Source organism: Sebastes umbrosus, chromosome 10 (genome assembly GCF_015220745.1).
Source record: "Sebastes umbrosus isolate fSebUmb1 chromosome 10, fSebUmb1.pri, whole genome shotgun sequence".
In the NCBI taxonomy this organism is placed as follows: domain Eukaryota; kingdom Metazoa; phylum Chordata; class Actinopteri; order Perciformes; family Sebastidae; genus Sebastes; species Sebastes umbrosus.
This window is the reverse complement of record NC_051278.1, coordinates 25,804,481-25,828,101: the sequence shown is the minus strand read 5'-3', so window position 1 is coordinate 25,828,101 and position 23,621 is coordinate 25,804,481. Positions and strand designations below refer to the sequence as shown.

The following is a 23,621-nucleotide window of genomic DNA, read 5'->3' as shown; positions in this document are numbered from 1 at the left end:
CCACAGTAGAAATACAGACTGCAGCTGTAATTCATGTGCAGGTGTTTGTTAAACAGGTAACAGGCCACAGAGAGGAAACACTGCTGCTCTACCACTGATAATAACTGTGTTTTATTAGTATTAGATCGGAGGCCAGAGGCCTCTACTATGAAGCAGGATTTGGCATTATCGAGGTAACTTCAGGGTTAAGTCAGGGTTTTCTGTACTACGAAGATGGTTCACTTCTTACCGGGGTAGATCACCATGGTAACTGATGCTGAACAGCTAACCTGCTCCTGAGCAGGTTATGTTCCAGATAAGAGATCAACTCGTATAAAAGCACCTCCTGACCAATAACAGCTCAGTGCGGTGATCGTATGATAATATTACACACATATTAATTAGTTTAAGTCATAATCCAGGCTTAAATCAACACAGTTTAAACTGACAAAAGGACAGCTGGATTTATGCTGTGGGTGTTTATCGCTTTGATTTATATTTTTTGATTTATATTTTTTAACTTCCTCTTGAGTCCGTTTCACACCGCCACAGAGGGGGGATGCAGCTGAAAGAAGGTTGAAATAATGATAGATGCCACTAGTTTCACAGGGTAAAAAGATGAGTAATCTATTCATCTATTACACTCTTAATCACTATTTATATTTAGACAAGTACACTTTACTTTTGAGTATTCCGTTAAATTAACAAGTCTGTTAATTTACACATTCACACATCAGGAGTTTTTTCTTTTGCCAGCTGTTCTTCCTGCATTTGGCAGCTTCAACTGTGTTACTTTTAGTCTGGATTACGTGTTTAACTTCTTCGTATTTGTCTAATATAGTTTACTCTTTGTATAATGTGTCTCTCTGCCTGTCTGTCAGTAGACTTGTCCATGTCTGTGATTGGTCAGATGCTGAAAACACCGCCCCGTTCATGTGAATGCGCTCATAACCAGATGGAGAAACCCTGGGTTGACTTACTGAGTTGATAACCACCTTCGTAGGACCGTTTAGCGAGATCTCGTTTGTTAGGGTTAGTTAAGCCAGATAACGAGAAGATATCCTGGGTATGTTGAACTCGCTTCGTAGTACAGGCCTCAGTTCAGGCATAAACAACTGTTAAAGCTGACTGACAGCTGATCCAGCTGTGATCAGCTGCTGCTGTCATCAGAAATGGACTTCGCTTCACGTGACGCTTCAGAGGAAAGGACGTCTCATGTCTCTAAAAACATATTTCCTCTCTTCCTCTCTCCTCGTGTCTCTTCCTCGCATCCTCCGCTCGCATCTCCCGCGGGTGGGACTAAGACGCGAGGAGAGGAGTCGAGGTGAGGTATCGAGCCTTATAAAATCAGAAATGGGAAAGGCCCATTGTCTCTTTGTCAGAGGTAGTGATAGTGCTGTCCTGTTGTTGCTGTATCTGTATAGGGGTGTGTGAATCCGCAGAAGTACCACGTCAACCTATCTGTGGGATTCACTCACCATTTAGCTTCTTCTCTTCTCAGAGTCTCTTAGAGTGGGTTAGGTCTGTGTGGCCTGCCTTCGCTGGTTCTTTTGTTTCATTTATGTTCTAGTCAGCAAAAGTACCCTTAAAAAATGAGGAGGTAAAAAAATCATTTCTGTGATCTTCTGACATCTGATCTCATCAGCTTGAACACACCTTGGAAATCATCAATGCAATGTTTTGAGTTATTAAGCGCCTATTTTGCGGCCATTTTGGAAAATGGCTGCCACGTCCGTCAGGGGCCAAATTGGCAGCGCCCCGATATCTATATCTTTTCGTGACATATAAACCTACATCTGTGCCAAATTTGTTGCTTTTATTGCAAAATGCACAATTGTTCCGAATATTTCAGCTTAGTTGCCCCACTATTACATGAGATTTAGAATCTAAATCTTTTAATCTGGAAAGAACTTCGTACTTAAGTTTGACAAGTGTTATATAAATGATTATTATTATTACTACACTAGTTGCTTAGGTTACTTATCTCTACTTTCTTATGTAAAACGAAAAATTAAGCAGTAAAACAATGGCTTATGAGATTTCTTAAAAACAATCACTGCAGCCTCAGGAGTGTGTGTAATGTGTCACTAGCCTGTCTGTAAACGACTGCCAGTACAGCGGTCCGTTGCCCACACCGGGTTCCTGTCCCGGGTGAGGAAGAGTTTATGAGAAATGTGGAGCCATCACCAAAGCCTGAGGAGCCAAGAAATATTTTACAACTGAAAACTGAAATGTTTTCAAATGTGGAGCAGGTTTGAACCGAGGCTCTGTTTGTAAATGACGAAACATACTGTGCGTTCCAAAACCCATACTACCATACTACTTAGTATGCCAGAAAAAAAGATTTCTTATGTCCCAATACATAGTATGTCAAAAGCAGTGTGCCAAAAATACCAGGATATCGTACTACATCTGGTCACATTTTACAGTATGAAAGCCAGCATGCTTTTCTGGCTGTTCTGATCCACAATCCTCTGCACAGCAGAAATATTGTATTCATACTGCATGCAACAGTACGTACTTTGTAAGGGCAGCTGCAGTGTACTAACAGTAAAAAGTAAAAGTATGTGACTTGGGACGTAGTCAGTCGTGCTGCTCCTCGTCCTGGAATGAATCATAGCTTGATAACCCCTCCCTCCTCTTCCTGCTCTCAAACACAGACAGCTACACTGGGTCCTCCCCTCTTTCCTTGTTCCCTCCCCTTCAGATCGACAGTTTGAAGGTGGGTGTAACCGACATAACACATGACGATTACATCAGAGCTCAAACTAGTGTCGGTTCTCAGGAAGTGAAACTCAGACAGTCGTTGCTACTGAGAGGTGAAATGGCGCAGAAAGGAGTTCAGCTGGACCAGGAAACCTTCTCTTGTTCGATCTGTCTGGATCTACTGAAGGATCCGGTGACTACTTCCTGTGGACACAGCTACTGCATGAACTGTATTAAAAGCTTCTGGGATGGAGAGGATGAGAAGAAGATCTACAGCTGCCCTCAGTGTAGGCACACCTTCACACCGAGGCCCGTCCTGCTGAAAAACACCATGTTCGCAGTTTTAGTGGAGGAGCTGAAGAAGACTGGACTCCAAGCTGCTCCTGCTGATCACTGCTATGCTGGACATGAAGATGTGGCCTGTGATGTCTGCACTGGGAGGAAGCTGAAAGCCTTCAAGTCCTGTCTGGTGTGTCTGGCCTCTTACTGTGAGAAACACCTCCAGCCTCATTATGACTCAGCTCCGTTCAAGAAACACAAGCTGGTGGAGCCCTCCAAGAAGCTCCAGGAGAACATCTGCTCTCGTCACAACGAGGTGATGAAGATGTTCTGTCGTACTGATCAGCAGTGTATCTGTTATCTCTGCTCTGTGGATGAACATAAAGGCCACGACACTGTCTCAGCTGCAGCGGAAAGGACCGACAGGCAGAGAGAGCTGGAGGTGAGTCAACTCAACATCCAGCAGAGGATCCAGGACAGAGAGAAAGATGTGAAGCTGCTCCAACAGGAGGTGGAGGCTGTCAATCGCTCTGCTGATAAAGCAGTGGAGGACAGTGAGAAGATCTTCAGCGAGCTGATCCGTCTCATGGAGAAAAGAAGCTGTGATGTGAAGCAGCAGGTCAGATCCCAGCAGAAAAGTGAAGTGAGTCGAGTCAAAGAGCTTCAGGAGAAGCTGGAGCAGGAGATCACTGAGCTGAAGAGGAGAGACGCTGAGATGAAGCTGCTGTCACACACAGAGGATCACAATCAGTTTTTACTCAACTACCCCTCACTGTCCCCGCTCAGTGAATCTACACACTCATCCAGCATCAATATCCGTCCTCTGAGCTACTTTGAGGATGTGACGGCGGCTGTGTCAGAAGTCAGAGATAAACTACAGGACGTTCTGAGAGAGAAATGGACAAACGTCTCACAGACAGTGACTGAAGTGGATGTTTTACTGTCACAACCAGAGCCCAAGACCAGAGCTGGATTCTTAAAATATTCACGAGAAATCACACTGGATCCAAACACAGCATACACACAGCTGTTATTATCTGAGGGGAACAGAAAAGCAACATTTATGAGACAACAACAGTCTTATGCTAGTCACCCAGACAGATTCACTGCATGGTGTCAGGTCCTGAGTAGAGAGAGTCTGACTGGACGTTGTTACTGGGAGGTGGAGTGGGGAGGGGTAGGAGTTTGTGTAGCAGTCGCATACAAGAGTATCAGGAGAGCAGGGGGGTTGAATGAATGTTTGTTTGGAGACAATGATAAATCTTGGACGTTAGATTGTGACCAAGACAGTTATATATTTCAGTACAACTATATCAATACTCCCATCTCAGGTCCTCGGTCCTCCAGAGTAGGAGTGTATCTGGATCACAGTGCAGGTATTCTGTCCTTCTACAGCGTCTCTGAAACCATGACTCTCCTCCACAGAGTCCAGACCACATTCACTGAGCCTCTCTATGCTGGACTTTTGCTTTATAACGATCATGGAAACACTGCTGAGTTGTGTAAACTGAAATAGACAGAAGTCATTTAAGGGTTAAATTCTGTGTTTTAACTCTTAAACTTCTCTGGTGTCCATCATTGTTGCTGCAGAGCTGATTTGTGTCTGGACCGCAGAGGACCAGCCCTACAAACACTAAAGTGTGTCACTGACTGACTGACTGAGTGATGAAGTTACAGGATTCATCAGCGACTGTTGCAGGTTCCTCATTGGTTGTTGCTCTTTCTAAATGAAAAGCTGGAGAACAGTTCAGTGTTTATGTTTTCTGGGGATTGTGTCAGCGGTTCATTGAGTCATTACATCGTGCTGTTGTTGTGCATGTGCTATTGTTTATGTTCGTTTAAGTTACGTTACGTTGTGCTTCGTATTGTGTTACCACCGTGCATTCACACCAAGCAGGAAGCACATTAGCAAGCCACACGTCGCTACTGCGGTATGAACCCAAAATAAACACACTGTGCTGTGATTTAATATCAATAAACGGATCAAAATGATGCCGAAATAACGACATTATGATGCCGATTAGTAAAAAGACCGAATTCATGCTTTGTCGGGTCTGTCCGCAACACAGCAAGCAAACAACTTTTAAAATGCTTGTTTTCTGAACGGAGTTCGGATCGATCAATGCCAGGCTATGCTAACATTGTAGCTACTCCATCAACACTCAACATAACGTCATCAAGCCATAAATACGACAGCGACGTTGTTGTAAACGGATCAAAAGTGAAGCCGAAATAACTACATAATGATGCTGATTAGTAAACAGTCTGAATTAATGCTTTGTCGGGTCTGTCTGCAACACAGCAAGCAAACAACTTTTAAAATGCTTGTTTTCTGAATGGAGTTCGGATCGATCAGTGCCAGGCTATGCAGCTGCTCCATTAACACTCCATCTAGGAGTAAACACGGCAGCAACAACGTCAGTGATGACATAAACTTTGTAAGTATGTATATATTGTTACACACCACTTATATGATGAATGCTTTTGATACACATGCTTTAATAAAGAAATTAAATACTGTTAACCTTGCATACTGTATGTCATGCTGATACATTTTCACCTCGTATAAAATGTATAATATACTGACTAGTAAATGTTACCATTTACTATTACTGAATGCAATTTGCTTCATTATAAGTTGTCTTTCAATCAAACATTAAGATATAAGTGGGAAAAACCTTTCACAAAACATTATAGACATAACCACTGATTATTTGTGTAACAATTTAGCCACAAATTCACATCCTGACCACGATCCATCTCATGAGTTGTTCTGTAAATGTGTGAGTGTCTTCAGGTGGCTCCTTCCTGTGTCTGTTTCACTGCTCATGATGATCTTTGTTCACCTGAACTGATATTTCTCTGCCTGAAAATGTAAACTTCTCTGTGCTCTAAATGTTTGATGCATATTTGTATATATATAGACATATATATATAGATATTCTGTTCTCACCACTTTCTGTAAAGATATCTCGAATCATATTTATTTGTTTGGCAGACTAAATGTTGTCGTTCAGATCGACGTAAAAAACGAGATACTAAGATGTTTAATGAAAACTGTAATTATCATGATCATAATCAATAAGGAAATCATTATTCTCTGTTACATCGCTGAGATTTTGCTCAAACAGACTGATTGTGTGGATGAAAATTAATCTGTACGTGAAATCATTGAACAAGAGTCATTTAACAGACTTTACTGATGGGATGTGTGAACAAACTGAACGTTTCTATAATCAATAAACAAGAATGAACTAAGTCTTTTCTTCCTGTCTTTTTTCCAGGGTGTCATACAAAGCTCCAGGCTGCTTTGGATCAGGATCACATCCTGCAATTGAACCGTTTTGTCACAAATGCTTCAAAGTAGATCGTTAAATATGTGAGAAAATTATTATAAAGATGTTTAAATATTTCAGGACAGTTTATTTTGATAACTCCTTGTTGTCAGTCAGCTGTTTTTAACCAGTAAAAGAACAGAATTTGTTGTGAAATCACACTGGATCCAAACTTATTTGGTGTTCATGGTATTCAACATCCAAATCACTATTCCAATGCTTAGTCTGTTTATTTTTTATTTTATTATATATATATACATATATATATGTATGTAATAATTATGTATAAATCCCAAAATATCCCATGAAATAAGGATCAATCCCACAACATTATTCATATTTAACATTAATTATTATTAGTTATTCTCAGATGGATTTCGCTGTTTGTTGTGTGTAGAGGTGGCTTTACTTTACTGTTTAATTTCTGGACTACACCACACTGTCTTCTGTCTGAGTGTCTTGAATAGTGTATATAGAGTAGTCTTTGTCCAAATGAACCCGTAAAAATTCACAAGTGCATATTTTTCTCTCAGTTTGGGGCTCCGTCCTCACTAGGCGCCGTTTTTCTCACCCCAAACAGAGCTCTTGGGGATAGAGCCGCCCATTGAGGGCTGTGTGGCAGTAAGAAAAGCTGTTGTTGCCTCCTGTGATCACTCATTTTAAATATCAGCGTAGCCCATCACACAGTACGGCTGCTGTCATTAAACAGTATCAGATGATATTGTGATTGAGTAATGCTCAGCAGAGCAGCAGCTTGGGAATGACTGCTGGTCAGCAGGTGGTACTATCTACGAAGATAATGTGAAATACTTTTCCTGTGATCGTTTCTTGTGTTTGAAAGTGCTTCTGTCTCCGTATATTGACTGCTGAACACGTGGAGATTCTCTCAGAAGGCGCCGATTTGGACCACAAGAGGTCAGGAGTGCTCAGTTTTAAAGTGGTCTGAGGATGTTAATCCACCAATCTGACAGCCTGAACTCATTCAGTCAAAGTCCAAGCCAAGCTTTCACATCTAGCTGTTAGTCTGAAGGACATGAATGTCATCAGGACACTGAGCTCAGTGTCGTTTTAGCTGGAAAGCTGTTTTGTTGTTTAGTTCAACTGTTAAAGTTACCAGATACGCCAGGAATATTTTTGCTGACTCGTTTTGAGACTAACTTAAGTTTGGTATTGTAGTTTACATTTTACCAATGCTCATATTTTAGACTTCAGTGGACGTCAGGTAGAGTTAGCCCCAGTTTTAGCCTCAGGCGGTCCGCAAAGACCGATAAGTAACGTACAAATGCTAGCGTTAGCGTCTGTTTTCCCTCCAGAATGTAGAGGTTGGGCTTGTTATTTGGCTCGGTACGGAGGATATACTGTAAATTTACAGAATTTTCCGTTTTAGGATTAACAGATGTCCCCGTGAATGGTACGGAGGACATCCTGTAAATCAACAGAAATTTCCATTTTAGGGGTTGAAGAAATGTCTGTTAATTTGAGGGTCACTTGCCTCTCAGCAGGCTGGTTGGGTTCATTATCTCTGAGCAGAGCCAGCTGTGGAGCCTAATTGTCCCTGATGAGGATCAGGTGGTTGAAGCCTATATCTACCCCTGGTTTCAGTGCTCAGATGCTGACTTATTAGCTGCATCTCATTTCCCGATTTTTTGCCTCCTCGCTCCTCGATCCTCTGGCTGTGACCCGGAAATCGATCTCAGCGCTCCATCTTGAAGGACATCCCAATTCCTAAAATGCATCTTGAGGAGCGAGGATCAAGGAGGCTTGCCGGAGGAGCCATGAGCGAGGATACACCAGTGTATCCTCCAGGGTATCCTTCACGGAAGTTTTTTACCGACAAACATGCCCCCTTATTGTATATTGTTTCTTGATTGGATGCTGCGCCGATCGGTTTGATCTGATACACGTCAACATCACTGGAGTTTTATACCGGAGTGAAGACACATCACAGATTAAATGTTTTATAGTTTAGTTGTCTTCTGATTCACCATCTAGTTATAATCTGTGTTAACTGTAGGTGTGAACAACAAACGGACCATGTTGATGGTAAAGTGTTCCAGCAGCAGAATGACCTGCAGGATCTCTGCTTCACACACTGCTGAAGGAGTCTGTTACTGAAAGGGCTTTATAAGCCCTGACAACAAACGGACCTCAATCAACTTTCTTCATTTATTAGAAAGAATTTTCTTTTGATGATCTGTTATTTCCCCCCATTAACTTGTATTAAGTTACAGTTAAAGTCAGAGAGAGAAGGAGGGTCTGTCTTTTACACCTTTTACATCATTTATCCTCATTTCCATTCAGTCACATGAGGCTGATAATTCCTCAGCATCGGGTTTGATATGAGTTATATCATTTACATTTTCCCTGAAACATTCAGCCTAATACATAATTTCTAGTGTAAGAATATCAATAAATACAGACACTAATATTGAATTAATAATATAAAGTTATTGTGCCAGTAGAGATGGTTCCTGGTCCTCTAAGCAGGACTCAGTCCACAGTAGAAATACAGACTGCAGCTGTAATTCATGTGCAGGTGTTTGTTAAACAGGTAACAGGCTACAGAGAGGAAACACTGCTGCTCTACCACTGATAATAACTTTAGTGTCTTTATTAGTATTAGATCAGTTCAGACATAAACAGCTGTTAAAGCCAACTGACAGTTGATCCAGCTGTGATCAGCTGCTGCTGTCATCAGAAACGGACGCCGCTTCACGTGACGCTTCAGAGGAAACAACGTCTCATGTCTCTAAAAACATATTTCCTCTCTTCCTCTCTCCTCGTGTCTCTTCCTCGCATCCTCCGCTCGCATCTCCCGTGGGCGGGACTAAGACGCGAGGAGAGGTGTCGAGGAGAGGAATCGAGCCTTATAAAATTGGAAATGGGAAAGGCCCATTGTCTCTTTGTCAGAGGTAGTGAGAGTGCTGTCTTGTTGTTGCTGTATCTGTATAGGGGTGTGTGAATCTGCAGAAGTACCACGTGAACCTATCTGTGGGATTCACTCACCATTTAGCTTCTTCTCTTCTCAGAGTCTCTTAGAGTGGGTTAGGTCTGTGTGGCCTGCCTTCGCTGGTTCTTTTGTTTCATTTATGTTCTAGTCAGCTGCTTGGCAGCGGTGTTTTAGTTTTAGTTTTTTCAACTTATATTGAGTGTAGGGAGCCTTCCTTTTAGGCCTGTTTTCATTTGGTGTTTCCCCTCTCCCTTTGAATCGCTTGCGATTTTTGTGGTTATCCTTCGGGAGTAACTTTAAGATTCCCCTGGTCCGCAATTGCGTCCCTCCCCCTGTCCCCCTGATGGTTAACTTAACGGAAAATGTCCTGGTAAGGTGTGGTGGCTGATCAGCGCAAGACCTACGAAAAATAAGAAGATTTTCTAAAATGTCCCGTGGTACCAGTCCATCTATCCCCTCATTCACAAACGTTCAGTCCTATGTTTTCCCTAACAATGCAACATTATTTTTCATACTATCTGCCTGAATATACCTGTATTCTACCTCTGTCTGAAACGCTCCGCAAAACCAAGCAAACCAACAACGTGCGCACTTTAATCAAATTTCAATCAAATTTGAGGATCCCAAAGTGTAAACAATGTGCTGCAGTATGGCAATGGAATATTTAATTGGATTTCTTTTGGTAAAACTTCGCCTCCAGCAACCCGCTTCCTCAGTTCTTGTATCATGCTGTAACCCGTCCAGCGTTTGCTGTTATACAACAGTATATACATGTTTTTAAAGTGCTATTGCATATCAAAAAAATAAAACAAAGAAATGAATCCTACTGGAGTTGGCACCCTGCCGTGGTGGATAAGCTTATGTGTCTCTTTAACCCTGTATTACAACAGGAGACTGATCTAAGTTTCCTTATAAGTTCAACCAAGTCAGCTTGGTCACAGGTTAGAGACTGGACAAATAGCAGCTCCTTTGCTCAGATTTGAAGGCCACTGCAAAAATAAAACATTGTCATATGAACCTGAAGTTCTTACTCAAACTAAAATGTTCTCATGTCATCTCTGTTAGTTTTACTGCTAGCAATACAACCCAAGGTTCTACCAAAGTTCAGTATCACTTTAACTGTGATTAGAGGTTACTGGCGACCAAGAAATGTATCCAGCGTTATCTCTGTCAGTTTTACTGCTTTATTGGTTGTCATTCTACCATGAACGCATGGGGGTGAAGTTTGACCCTGAAGTGACCATGCTCCTTTTATTTGGTTTTCATGTTTTTCTCAGGTTAAAAGCTTTTAAAAAGTACCCTAAAAACATGAGGAGGTAAAAAAATCATGTCTGTGATCTTCTGACATCTGAACTCATCAGCTTGAACGCACCTTGGAAATCATCAAGAGTCATAAAATCAGTTTTCTGCAAAGTTTTGAAATATTAAGCACCTATTTTGTGGCCATTTTGGAAAAAGGCTGCCACGTCCGTCAGGGGCCGAATTGGCAGCGCCCCGATATCTATATCTTTTCATGACATATAACCCTACATCTGTGCCAAATTTGTTGCTTTTATCGCAAAATGCACAATTGTTACGAATATTTCAGCATAGCTGCCCCGCTATTACATGACACTTAGATTTATTTTTTTCATTTTTTTTCAGTAAATCTTTTAATCTGGAAAAAACTTTGTACTTAAGTTTGACAAGTGTTGACAACTACTTAGTATGCCAGAAAAAAAGATTTCTTATGTCCCAATACATAGTATGTCAAATGCAGTGTGCCAAAAATACCAGGATGTCCTACTACAACCTGGTCACATTTTACAGTATGAAAGCCAGCATGCTTTTCTGGCTGTTCTGACCCACAATCCTTTGCACAGCAGATATATTGTATTCATACTGCATGCAACAGTACGTACTTTGTAAGGGCAGCTGCAGTGTACTAAAAGTAAAAAAGAAAAGTATGTGATTTGGGACGTAGTCAGTCGTGCTGCTCCTCGTCCTGGAATGAATCATAGCTTGATAACTCCTCCCTCTTCTTCCTGCTCTCAAACACAGACAGCTCGGACACACTCAGTCCTCTTATTTCCTTGTTCCCTCCCCTTCAGATCAACAGTTTGAAGGTGGGTGTAACCGACATAACACATGATGATTACATCAGAGCTCAAACTAGTGTCGGTTCTCAGGAAGTGAAACTCAGACAGTCGTTGCTACTGAGAGGTGAAATGGCGACGAAAGGAGATCAGCTGGACCAGGAAACCTTCTCTTGTTCGATCTGTCTGGATCTACTGAAGGATCCGGTGGCTACTTCCTGTGGACACAGCTACTGTATGAACTGTATTAAAAGCTTCTGGGATGGAGAGGATGAGAAGAAGATCTACAGCTGCCCTCAGTGTAGGCAGACCTTCACACCGAGGCCCGTCCTGCTGAAAAACACCATGTTAGCAGTTTTAGTGGAGGAGCTGAAGAAGACTGGACTCAAAGCTGCTCCTGCTGATCACTGTTATGCTGGACCTGAAGATGTGGCCTGTGATGTCTGCACTGGGAGGAAGCTGAAAGCCTTCAAGTCCTGTCTGGTGTGTCTGGCGTCTTACTGTGAGAAACACCTCCAGCCTCATTATGACTCAGCTCCGTTCAAGAAACACAAGCTGGTGGAGCCCTCCAAGAAGCTCCAGGAGAACATCTGCTCTCGTCACAACGAGGTGATGAAGATGTTCTGTCGTACTGATCAGCAGTGTATCTGTTATCTCTGCCCTGTGGATGAACATAAAGGCCACGACACCGTCTCAGCTGCAGCAGAAAGGACCGACAGGCAGAGAGAGCTGGAGGTGAGTCGACTCAACATCCAGCAGAAGATACAGGACAGAGAGAAAGATGTGAAGCTGCTCCAACAGGAGGTGGAGGCTGTCAATCGCTCTGCTGATAAAGCAGTGGAGGACAGTGAGAAGATCTTCAGCGAGCTGATCCGTCTCATGGAGAAAAGAAGCTGTGATGTGAAGCAGCAGGTCAGATCCCAGCAGAAAAGTGAAGTGAGTCGAGTCAAAGAGCTTCAGGAGAAGCTGGAGCAGGAGATCACTGAGCTGAAGAGGAGAGACGCTGAGATGAAGCTGCTGTCACACACAGAGGACCACAACCAGTTTTTACTCAAATACCCCTCACTGTCCCCGCTCAGTGAATCTACACACTCATCCAGCATCCATATCCGTCCTCTGAGCTACTTTGAGGACGTGACGGCGGCTGTGTCAGAAGTCAGAGATAAACTACAGGACGTTCTGAGAGAGAAATGGACAAACGTCTCACAGACAGGGACTGAAGTGGATGTTTTACTGTCACAACCAGAGCCCAAGACCAGAGCTGGGTTCTTAAAATATTCACGAGAAATCACACTGGATCCAAACACAGCATACACAATGCTGTTATTATCTGAGGGGAACAGAAAAGCAACATATATGATACAACAACAGTCTTATGCTAGTCACCCAGACAGATTCACTGGATGGTGTAGTCAGGTCCTGAGTAGAGAGAGTCTGACTGGACGTTGTTACTGGGAGGTGGAGTGGAGAGGGGGAGGAGTTTGTGTAGCAGTCGCATATAAGAGTATCAGTAGAACCGGGAAGTCGCTTGAATGTTACTTTGGATACAATGATAAATCTTGGGCGTTAGATTGTAAACAAGACAGGTATATATTTTTGTACAACAATATCCAAACCCCCGTCTCAGGTCCTCAGTCCTCCAGAGTAGGAGTGTACCTGGATCACAGTGCAGGTATTCTGTCCTTCTACAGCGTCTCTGAAACCATGACTCTCCTCCACAGAGTCCAGACCACATTCACTGAGCCTCTCTATGCTGGACTTTGGCTTGATTATTATGATGACACTGCTGAGTTGTGTAAACTGAAATAGACAGAAGTCATTTAAGGGTTAAATTCTGTGTTTTAACTCTTAAACTTCTCTGGTGTCCATCATTGTTGCTGCAGAGCTGATTTGTGTCTGGACCGCAGAGGACCAGCCCTACAAACACTAAAGTGTGTCACTGACTGACTGACTGAGTGATGAAGTTACAGGATTCATCAGCGACTGTTGCAGGTTCCTCATTGGTTGTTGCTCTTTCTAAATGAAAAGCTGGAGAACAGTTCAGTGTTTATGTTTTCTGGGGATTGTGTCAGCGGTTCATTGAGTCATTACATCGTGCTGTTGTTGTGCATGTGCTATTGTTTATGTTCGTTTAAGTTACGTTACGTTGTGCTTCGTATTGTGTTACCACCGTGCATTCACACCAAGCAGGAAACACATTAGCAAGCCACACGTCGCTACTGCGGTATGAACCCAAAATAAACACACTGTGCTGTGATTTAATTGCAATAAACGGATCAAAATGATGCCGAAATAACGACATTATGATGTCGAGTTGTAAAAAGACCGAATTCATGCTTTGTCAGGTCTGTCCGCAACACAGCAAACAAACAACTTTTAAAATGCTTGTTTTCTGAATGGAGTTTGGATCGATCAGTGCCAGGCTATGCAGCTGCTCCATTAACACTCCATCTAGGAGTAAACACGGCAGCAACAACGTCAGTGATGACATAAACTTTGTAAGTATGTATATATTGTTACACACCACTTATATGATGAATGCTTTTGATACACATGCTCTAATAAAGAAATTAAATACTGTTAACCTTGCATACTGTATGTCATGCTGATACCTTTTCACCTTGTATAAAATGTATAATATAATGACTAGTAAATGTTACAATTTACTATTACTGAATGCAATTTGCTTCATTATAAGTTGTCTTTCAATCAAACATTAAGATATAAGTGGAAAAAACTGTTCACAAGACATTATAGACATAACCACTGATTATTTGTGTAACAATTTAGCCACAAATTCACATCCTGACCACGATCCATCTCATGAGTTGTTCTGTAAATGTGAGTGTCTTCAGGTGGCTCCTTCCTGTGTCTGTTTCACTGCTCATGATGATCTTTGTTCACCTGAACTGATATTTCTCTGCATGAAAATGTAAACTTCTCTGTGCTCTAAATGTTTGATGAATATTTGTATATATATCTATCTATGGATAGATAGATATATATTCTGTTCTCACCACTTTCTGTAAAGATATCTCGAATCATATTTATTTGTTTGGCAGACTAAATGTTGTCGTCCAGATCGACGTACAAACGAGATACTAAGATGTTTAATGAAAACTGTAATTATCATGATCATAATCAATAAGGAAATCATTATTCTCTGTTACATCGCTGAGATTCTGCTCAAACAAACTGATTGTGTGGATGAAAATGAATCTGTACGTGAAATCATTGAACAAGAGTCATTTAACAGACTTTACTGATGGGATGTGTGAACAAACTGAAGGTTTCTATAATCAATAAACAAGAATGAACTAAGTCTTTTCTTCCTGTCTTTTTTCCAGGGTGTCATACAAAGCTCCAGGCTGCTTTGGATCAGGATGACGTCCTGAAATTGAACCGTTTTGTCACAAATGCTTCAAAGTAGATCGTTAAATATGTGAGAAAATTATTATAAAGCTGTTTAAATATTTCAGGACAGTTTATTTTGATAACTCCTTGTTGTCAGTCAGCTGTTGTCAGTCAGCTGTTTTTAACCAGCAAAAGAATATAATTTGTTGTGAAATCACACTGGATCCAAACTTATTTGGTGTTCATGGTATTCAACATCCAAATCACTATTCCAATGCTTAGTCTGTTTATTTTTTATTTTATTATATATATATATATATATATATATATATATATATATATATATATGTATGTAATAATTATGTATGTAATAATTATGTATAAATCCCCAAATATCCCATGAAATAAGGATCAATCCCACAACATTATTCATATTTAACATGAATTATTATTAGTTATTCTCAGATGGATTTCGCTGTTTGTTGTGTGTAGAGGTGGCTTTACTTTACTGTTTAATTTCTGGACTACCCCACACTGTCTTCTGTCTGAGTGTCTTGAATAATGTATATAGAGTAGTCTTTGTCCAAATGAACCCGTAAAAATTCACAAGTGCATATTTTTCTCTCAGTTTGGGGCTCCGTCCTCACTAGGCTGCCATTTTTCTCACCCCAAACAGAGCTCTTGAGGGCTGTGTGGCAGTAAGAAAAGCTGTTGTTGCCTCCTGTGATCACTCATTTTAAATGTCAGCATTTCTACCACGCTATCATGAATTAGATATATTGTAAAACTACTTAAAAGCATATACAGGCTCTGTAGAGCCACATTCTACCCCCTGACTATAACGACACTAAGTGATGGTGCATGAACCTCCAGACTCTCGTCCGGTCGAAGCTTCTTTCGACTTTTGGGCTCACGTGGTGACCGGAGGAACTCATTCATCTGTTACACAGTACGGCTGCTGTCATTAAACAGTATCAGATGATATTGTGATTGAGTAATGCTCAGCAGAGCAGCAGCTTGGGAATGACTGCTGGTCAGCAGGTGGTACTATCTACGAAAATAAGGTGAAATACTTTTCCTGTGATCGTTTCTTGTGTTTGAAAGTGCTTCTGTCTCCGTATATTGACTGCTGAACACGTGGAGATTCTCTCAGAAGGCGCCGACTTGGACCACAAGAGGTCAGGAGTGCTCAGTTTTGAAGTGGTTTGAGGATGTTAATCCACCAATCTGACAGCCTGAACTCATTCAGTCAAAGTCCAAGCCAAGCTTTCACATCTAGCTGTTAGTCTGAAGGACATGAATGTCATCAGGACACAGAGCCATATCACAGTCAGATGCTGATCTAGCGGTCCTGAACCTCGTCATCGTTATCATTACTATGAATGCTCATTTTGATCCAGAGATTTCTGTAGAAAATGTGACCGATGGACAGTAGTTCAGACACTGCAGTGAGCTTAATGGAGATTGTCTGACCTCTTGACCTCTTGACACCGCAGTGTGCCTGCTGGGGGAGAAACCAGAGATATGGCGCCGACTGATGGCGACACGCTACGAGCTTCTCTCACTCTTCTCTTTATTTTAGCTCTAGTTATTAGTTTCTCAGCACAATCTACATCTTCCGCAGTCATTTATGACCGTCAGACTCTACTGGACATCAGACAAAATGTTCCAAACTTCTGCACAGCGCCTGCGGTACTGAAAGACATTGTTAAATCGGAGGTATCCTGGTACACCGGCTACAAGCGCCGGCACAGGCGCAAACGAGGAAGACGTGGCGGGCTACTGGTGAGACTAAGGCGCGGCCCACTTGGCCTCCCATCCTGAGCATTTTGCTAGCCAATATGCAATCCATTGGCAACAAGATAGACGAGCTCCACTGCCGTATCAGTGCCCAGTGGTACATGAGGAACTGTAGTGTGTTCGGCTTTTCTGAAACTTGGCTAACATCGGACACTCCAGATAGCGCCGTACAACCGGAGGGTTTCTCCGTGCATCGCCTGGACCGCTCGGGGGACGCGACCGGCAAGTCAAAGGGTGGCGGCGTGTGCTTCCTAGTGAACAACTCGTGGTGCACCGATGTGGAGGTAATTACCTACTCCTGTTCACTGGTTCTTGAACACCTCACTATCAAGTGCTGGCCTTTCTACTCACCGAGGGAATTCCCCTCTGTCCTGCTAACCGCTGTCTACATCCCACCCCAAGCCAACGCTGCAGTAGCTCTGGAGGAGCTCCATGGCGCTATCACTGGCTACGAGAACCAGCACCCGCAGGCCATTTCCATCGTGGCGGGGGACTTTAACCACTGCAACCTTAAATCAGTGCTACCGAAATATAACCAGCACGTCAGCTGTTCCACTCGGGGCAACAAGACTCTGGACCACTGTTACTCCACCATAAAAGGAGCTTACAGGTCTATCCCACGGCCTCACTTTGGGAAATCAGACCATTCTTCCGTGCTCTTGCTACCTGTTTACAAGCAGGAGCCAAAGAGGGAGAAACCCACCCTGAGGTCAGTCCAGTGCTGGTCAGCAGAGGAAGAGCTCAAACTCCAGGGTTGTTTTGAATCCACTGACTGGTCAGTTTTCAGAGATCCTACTAACCTGAGTGAGTACGCTGATACAGTTACTGACTATGTTAAATTCTGTGTGGACACCTGTATTCCCACTCGTACCATCCGCTCCTATCCAAACCAGAAACCATGGATTAACAGCAATGTCCGCCTGAGACTAAAAGAAAGGTCCGCCGTCTTCAAAGCAGGTGATGAGGAGCGTTATAAGGAAGCCAGGTACGAGCTTAGGAAGGCCATCAAGTCTGCCAAAAAACAACACCGGGACAAACTTGAACAACATTGTAACTGTAACAATAGGATTGTTGGTTCCTAGTTGTTGTTGTTCCGGGGAACTGTTAGAGTGTGACACAGACAAAGTAACGCTAGCTGGAGCTGAATTAACATGTGGACTGTCGTACTGAATAAAGTCACAAGTAAGCAACTGTAATGCTTTAACCGTCCAGTCTGTATGGTTAGTGAAGAACGGAACAGATTGAAACATGGTGGCAGCGGTGCTAAAGTTTAGTAGCCGTTAAATGAGGATAAGTGCTGCTAGCTAGCTCATTAGCATTGAAGAGGCTAACCGAACACGGCAACGGTGAGCGGAGAAAAATAGCTGACGTCGAGATGGAAGGACTGAAACCTCCGTCAATACTGATTTTGGACTCCAACAACCTTGCAAAGATATGGAAGAGTTGGAAGGAGGAGTTTTCACTGTACATGGACCTTACCATGCCCGATGCTGAGGAAAGTACAAAAGTCAAGCTGTTTTATTACATCATCGGAGAGAGTGGAAGAGAGCTCCTGGACACGCTGGCGAGGAGAACAGTGAGTTCAATGATGGCGCTATTTGACGGACACTGTAATCCAAAAGTTAACGAGACTGTTGAGAGATACAGATTCTTAGTGCGGAACCAAGGATTAGCAGAAAACATCGACAAATATGTCACGGACTTGAGAGTGTTGGCCAGTAGTTGTAACTTTGGAGACATTAAAGACACACTAATAAGAGATCGAGATGTGTGTGGAACAAGTAGCTCTGCAATGAGGGAGAGATTACTCAGAGAGGAGAATCTGACACTGGACAAATGCCTGAAAATTTGCAGAGCTGCTGAGCTATCAAGGGAGAACAGCAAAACACTGCAAGGACTGACAGTGGAGGAAGTTCATGCACTGAAATACGCCGGAGAGAAAAGCAAAGACAATGAAATCTGCTGTAAGTTTTGTGGTAAAACACATGAGAGAAACAAGACAAAATGCCCAGCTTTTGGAAAGAAGTGTAAAAAGTGTGGGAAAGACAATCATTTTGCTGCAAAGTGCAAATCAAGAGCAGAGAACAGCAGGAAATATAAGGCAGTGCATGTTGTCTCAGAACATGACAGTGATACATGTGAGGACATTATGACCATATCAGAAGTATATGGGGACAATGAGACAATAAACCAAGTGAAAGAGAGACATAGTCAAGGACAGCAACTCTTTGCAGGAATGATGATGGACAAAACACTGGTTAACTTCCAGATAGACTGTGGAGCCACCTGCAACATCATCCCCGTACATCTCCTAAACCCAGACACACAACTGGAGCACACAGAGAAAGTGCTTGCGATGTATAATAAGACCAGGTTATGTCCGCTTGGTAAATGTAAGGTCAAGATCAGAAACCCCAGAAACAACAAACTGTACAGGCTGGAGTTTCAAGTGGTGGACCAGAACAGCAGGACTCCTTTACTGGGCAGGAAGGCCAGTGAGGCCATGAAGTTAATTAAAGTACAGTATGAGAATATCCTGGCCATTGACAGCATCGTGAAAAAACAACGGTGTCCTGTAACAAATGAGGAAAAAAGTGACGAACACATGACGATGGAGAAAATCAAGAGTGAGTTTGGAGATGTATTCACCGGTGATGGATGTTTGGAGGGTGAATATAGCATTGAAATAGACAACAGTGTGCCACCAGTAAAACTGCCAAAAAGGAGAGTGCCAGTTTCGATGATGGCACCCCTTAAAGAGGAACTCAAGGATCTGGAGAAAAGAGGGATCATTGCACCAGTGGAACGGAGCACAGACTGGATAAGCAGTATGGTCTCAGTGGCAAAGCCGAACGGGAAACCGCGGATCTGCATAGATCCAAAACCATTGAATCGGGCACTCAAAAGGAGCCATTTTCCCCTTCCTACAATTGATGACATCCTCCCAGAGTTATCAAAGGCTAAAGTATTCACAGTCTGTGATGTAAAGCACGGCTTCTGGCACGTGAAATTAAAGGAAGAGTCAAGCTACCTCACCACATTCGCCACCCCATTTGGCCGGTTCCGTTGGCTGAGAATGCCGATGGGAATAAGCCCAGCACCAGAGGTCTTCCAGAGGAAGCTCATGCAAGCGCTGGAAGGCTTACCTGGAATACACATCATTGCAGATGATGTGTTGGTCACGGGAGAAGGATGTCTCAGGAGAGCAAGGGAATGTGTATATTGGCAAGGAATGAATGAGTACATAAAGACTTTCATCTCCAAGTGCGACATATGCAGGTCAGTAGACCCAAAGCAACAAAGAGAGACATTACACCCTCATGACATGGCATACAGACCCTGGGCCAAGGTGGGTACCGATTTGTTTTTCTTTAATAACAAGGACTACTTGATAACAGTAGATTACTATTCCAACTTTTGGGAGATAGATTATCTACCAGACACAAAGAGTAGTACAGTAATCAGGAAGCTAAAGGCCCATTTTGCACGATATGGGATACCAGATGTTGTTATCTCAGATAATGGCCCACAATACGCATCTCAGGAGTTTCAGCGATTCAGCCAGATGTGGGAATTTGAACACAGGACATCCTCGCCTGGATATGCTCAGAGCAATGGGAAAGCTGAGTCGTCAGTGAAAACAGCCAAGCGTCTCATGCTGAAAGCTAAGGCTGCGGGACAAGATCCATACTTGGCTATGCTGGACCATCGCAACACACCGAGCCAAGGTCTCAACACAAGCCCGGCACAGAGACTTCTGAATAGGAGGACAAGGACTCTGCTCCCTACCAGGGACACTCTGTTGGAGCCAGAGATAACAGACAACGCACATGGACTGATACACAATAGACAGCGACAAGAAAAATACTACAACCGCACTGCAAAATACATGGACTCTCTGAAAAAAGGGGACAGTGTGAGAGTTCAGCCTTTCGAGCCACATAAGGTCTGGAGAGCGGCGAAGGTGATGAAACCTGTAAGCCATAGATCTTATGAGGTGAAACTGGAGTCAGGTGGTGTTCTGAGAAGAAATCGTCGGCACCTCAGACGCAACATGATACAACCTCCACACCTACACAAACCGGGACTGTGGTACAGACACCACAAGCGGAAGTGGTAGAGCGGGGTCAGGTGGGACACCAACACCCTGTCACTACCAGGTCAGGTCGTCAGGTTACCAGACCTCACTATCTGAGAGACTTTACTCAGTGAGGAAAGCAGGGTTTCTGGACTCTGGCAAGGCCTCTGAGAAAGGAGTAATGTTTAAAATGTGATTTCTGCTGTTTGTTTTGTTACAATGTTAAAGAGGGTTAAGCTAAAGAAAGAAAAAAAAAAAAAAAAAGAGGAGAAAGAAAAGTGTAATGTATATGCACAGTTTATTTTATTACAATGTTTGGTTATGTATATCTGTAAAGATAATGTTTAAGTGTCACAGTACCCCAGAGAGGATAATTTTATTTGTTTCCAAGTGATAGTGGTATTAATAATTAATATTCTGACTGATGTTGAGAATCTACATTTTTTGTTTCATTATAATATTGGTCACTTAGTTTGAGTAAGAGACTTTACTTCAAAGAAAAAAAAGAAAAGATGTAACAATAGGATTGTTGGTTCCTAGCTGTTGTTGTTCCGGGGAACTGTTAGAGTGTGACACAGACAAAGTAACGCTAGCTGGAGCTGAATTAACATGTGGACTGTCGTACTGAATAAAGTCACAAGTAAGCAACTGTAATGCTTTAACCGTCCAGTCTGTATGGTTAGTGAAGAACGGAACAGATTGAAACAGTAACGACGGGGACTCGAGGCGCTTATGGCAGGGCCTGAAAGCCGTAACAGGCTATAAAACAAAACCAGGTGGCCTCACTAACACCACCGCTTCATTCCCTAACCAGCTGAACACTTTCTATGCCCGCTTTGAGCATGTCATGGAGCCACCAGCACAGGGACAAATTCTCGCTGCGGATACACGCACACTCAGTGGGACAACACATCAGGTGACAGAGGCTGATGTGTGCAGAGTTTTTAAATGTGTAAAAGCAGGCAAAGCTGCCGGCCCAGATGGCATTACACCTCGGGTCCTCATTTTTACAGACATTTTTAACCTGTCACTGTCTCTCTGTGTGGTTCCCACATGTTTTAAGAAATCCATAATTGTGCCTGTGCCCAAGAAATCACCTGCATCTTGTCTGAATGATTTTAGACCCGTAACCTTAACATCAGTGATAATGAAGTGTTTCGAGCAACTGGTTAAGGCACACATAAATAACAACATATCTGCCAATATTGACCCATCACAGTTTGCGTATCGGTCTAACAGAGCTGTGGATGATGCCGTATCACTGGCTTTATACACTGTGCTAAAACATCTGGAGGGAAAAAACACATATGTCAGAATGCTGTTTGTTGATTACAGCAGTGCTTTTATAACAATCATACCATCTCTTCTAGTATCTAAGCTGACAGACTACGGCCTCTGTAATTCCATCTGCAGGTGGATACAAGATTTTCTGACAGGCCGACTCCAGACAGTAAGAGTAGGAAACAGATACTCATCTACCACAGTTCTGAATACCGGTGCTCCACAAGGTTGCTGTCTCAGTCCCTTACTGTATGGTCTGTACACATATGACTGTGTGGCTAAACATCATACAAACAGCGTTGTGAAATTTGCAGATGATACAACAGTGATAGGGCTCATTACAAATAACAATGAGATGGCATACAGGGACGAAGTGAGGAACCTGATCATGTGGTATCACAACAACAATCTGTCCCTGAATGCGGAGAAAACTAAGGAGCTTATAATTTACTTCAGGAGAATTAAAACTGTTCAATCACCTGTTGATATAAATAACACTCCTGTCGAATTTGTCAACAGCTTCAAGTTCCTAGGCATCCATATTTCTGACTCCCTCTCCTGGGCCCTGCACATCAGCTGTGTCACAAAAATGGCACAACAGAGACTGTATTTTTTGAGGTGTTTAAAGAAACATGGTATGTCCACAAAAACCCTCATCAAATTCTACCGGTCCACAATAGAAAGCATCTTAACTGGATGCATACTGGTATGGTTTGGCAACATTACATCATATGACCACAAACTCCTGATGAGGACAGTGAAAACAGCATCAAAACTTATTGGATCACCGTTACCACAGTTACAGGACATTTACACCACTCGCTGCAGGAAGAAAGCACTTTGTATCATGCAGGACACAAGTCATCCAGCACATACACTTTTCTCTTATCTCCCTTCAGGGAAGCGCCTACAGAGCATTAGAGCTCGGACCTCTCGCCTCAGAGACAGTTTTTACCCTCAGGCGGTCAGACTATTGAACAGTAGCACTAAATGAATGCATAGCTGTGGATTGTTTTATGGATGTTTTAGGTTGTTTTATAATTTTATTCTTAGGTATTTTCTTATTTATTGTAGTATTTATCAACTGTACTAAAATATTTATAGATTTTAAGGGCTGAGAGAGAGCCAGGGTAAAACGCATTTCATTGCATTCACTGTACTTACACTGTACTTTTAAATGCATATGACAAATAAACTTGAAACTTGAAACTTGAAACTTGAAACTTGAAACGAAACTTGATGAGAGGTTACTGGCGACCAAGAAATGTATGCAGCGTTAATCTCTGTCAGTTTTACTGCTTTATTGGTTGTCATTCTACCATGAAGGCATGGGGGTGAAGTTTGACCCTGAAGTGACCATGCTCCTTTTATTTGGTTTTCACGTTTTTCTCAGGTTAAAAACTTTTAAAAAGTACCCTTAAAAAATGAGGAGGTAAAAAAATAATTTCTGTGATCTTCTGACATCTGATCTCATCAGCTTGAACGCACCTTGGAAATCATCAAGAGTCATAAAATCAGTTTTCTGCAACGTTTTGGAATATTAAACGCCTATTTTGGAAAATGGCTGCCACGTCCGTCAGGGGCCGAATTGGCAGCGTCCCGATATCTATATCTTTTCGTGACATATAAACCTACATCTGTGCCAAATTTGTTGCTTTTATCGCAAAACGACAATTGTAACGAATATTTCAGCTTAGCTGCCCCGTTATTACATGAGATTTAGATTTTTTTTTCTGTAAATCTTTTAATCTGGAAAGAGCTTTGTACTTAAGTTTGACAAGTGT

At 42.5% G+C, this 23,621-nt stretch overlaps 2 protein-coding genes across 2 annotated transcripts; both read left to right on the top strand.

Annotated features, from left to right (window-relative positions):
* The first annotated feature begins 2,675 nt into the window (after positions 1 to 2,675).
* On the top strand, positions 2,676 to 4,495 carry LOC119496143 (tripartite motif-containing protein 16-like). The gene has a single exon (XM_037783257.1). The coding sequence runs from the start codon at positions 2,804 to 2,806 to the stop codon at positions 4,478 to 4,480; it is 1,677 nt and encodes a 558-aa protein (XP_037639185.1). The 5' UTR covers positions 2,676 to 2,803; the 3' UTR covers positions 4,481 to 4,495.
* Positions 4,496 to 11,388: 6,893 nt separating this feature from the next.
* On the top strand, positions 11,389 to 13,133 carry LOC119496142 (tripartite motif-containing protein 16-like). The gene has a single exon (XM_037783256.1). The coding sequence runs from the start codon at positions 11,457 to 11,459 to the stop codon at positions 13,131 to 13,133; it is 1,677 nt and encodes a 558-aa protein (XP_037639184.1). The 5' UTR covers positions 11,389 to 11,456.
* The last annotated feature ends 10,488 nt before the right edge of the window (positions 13,134 to 23,621 follow it).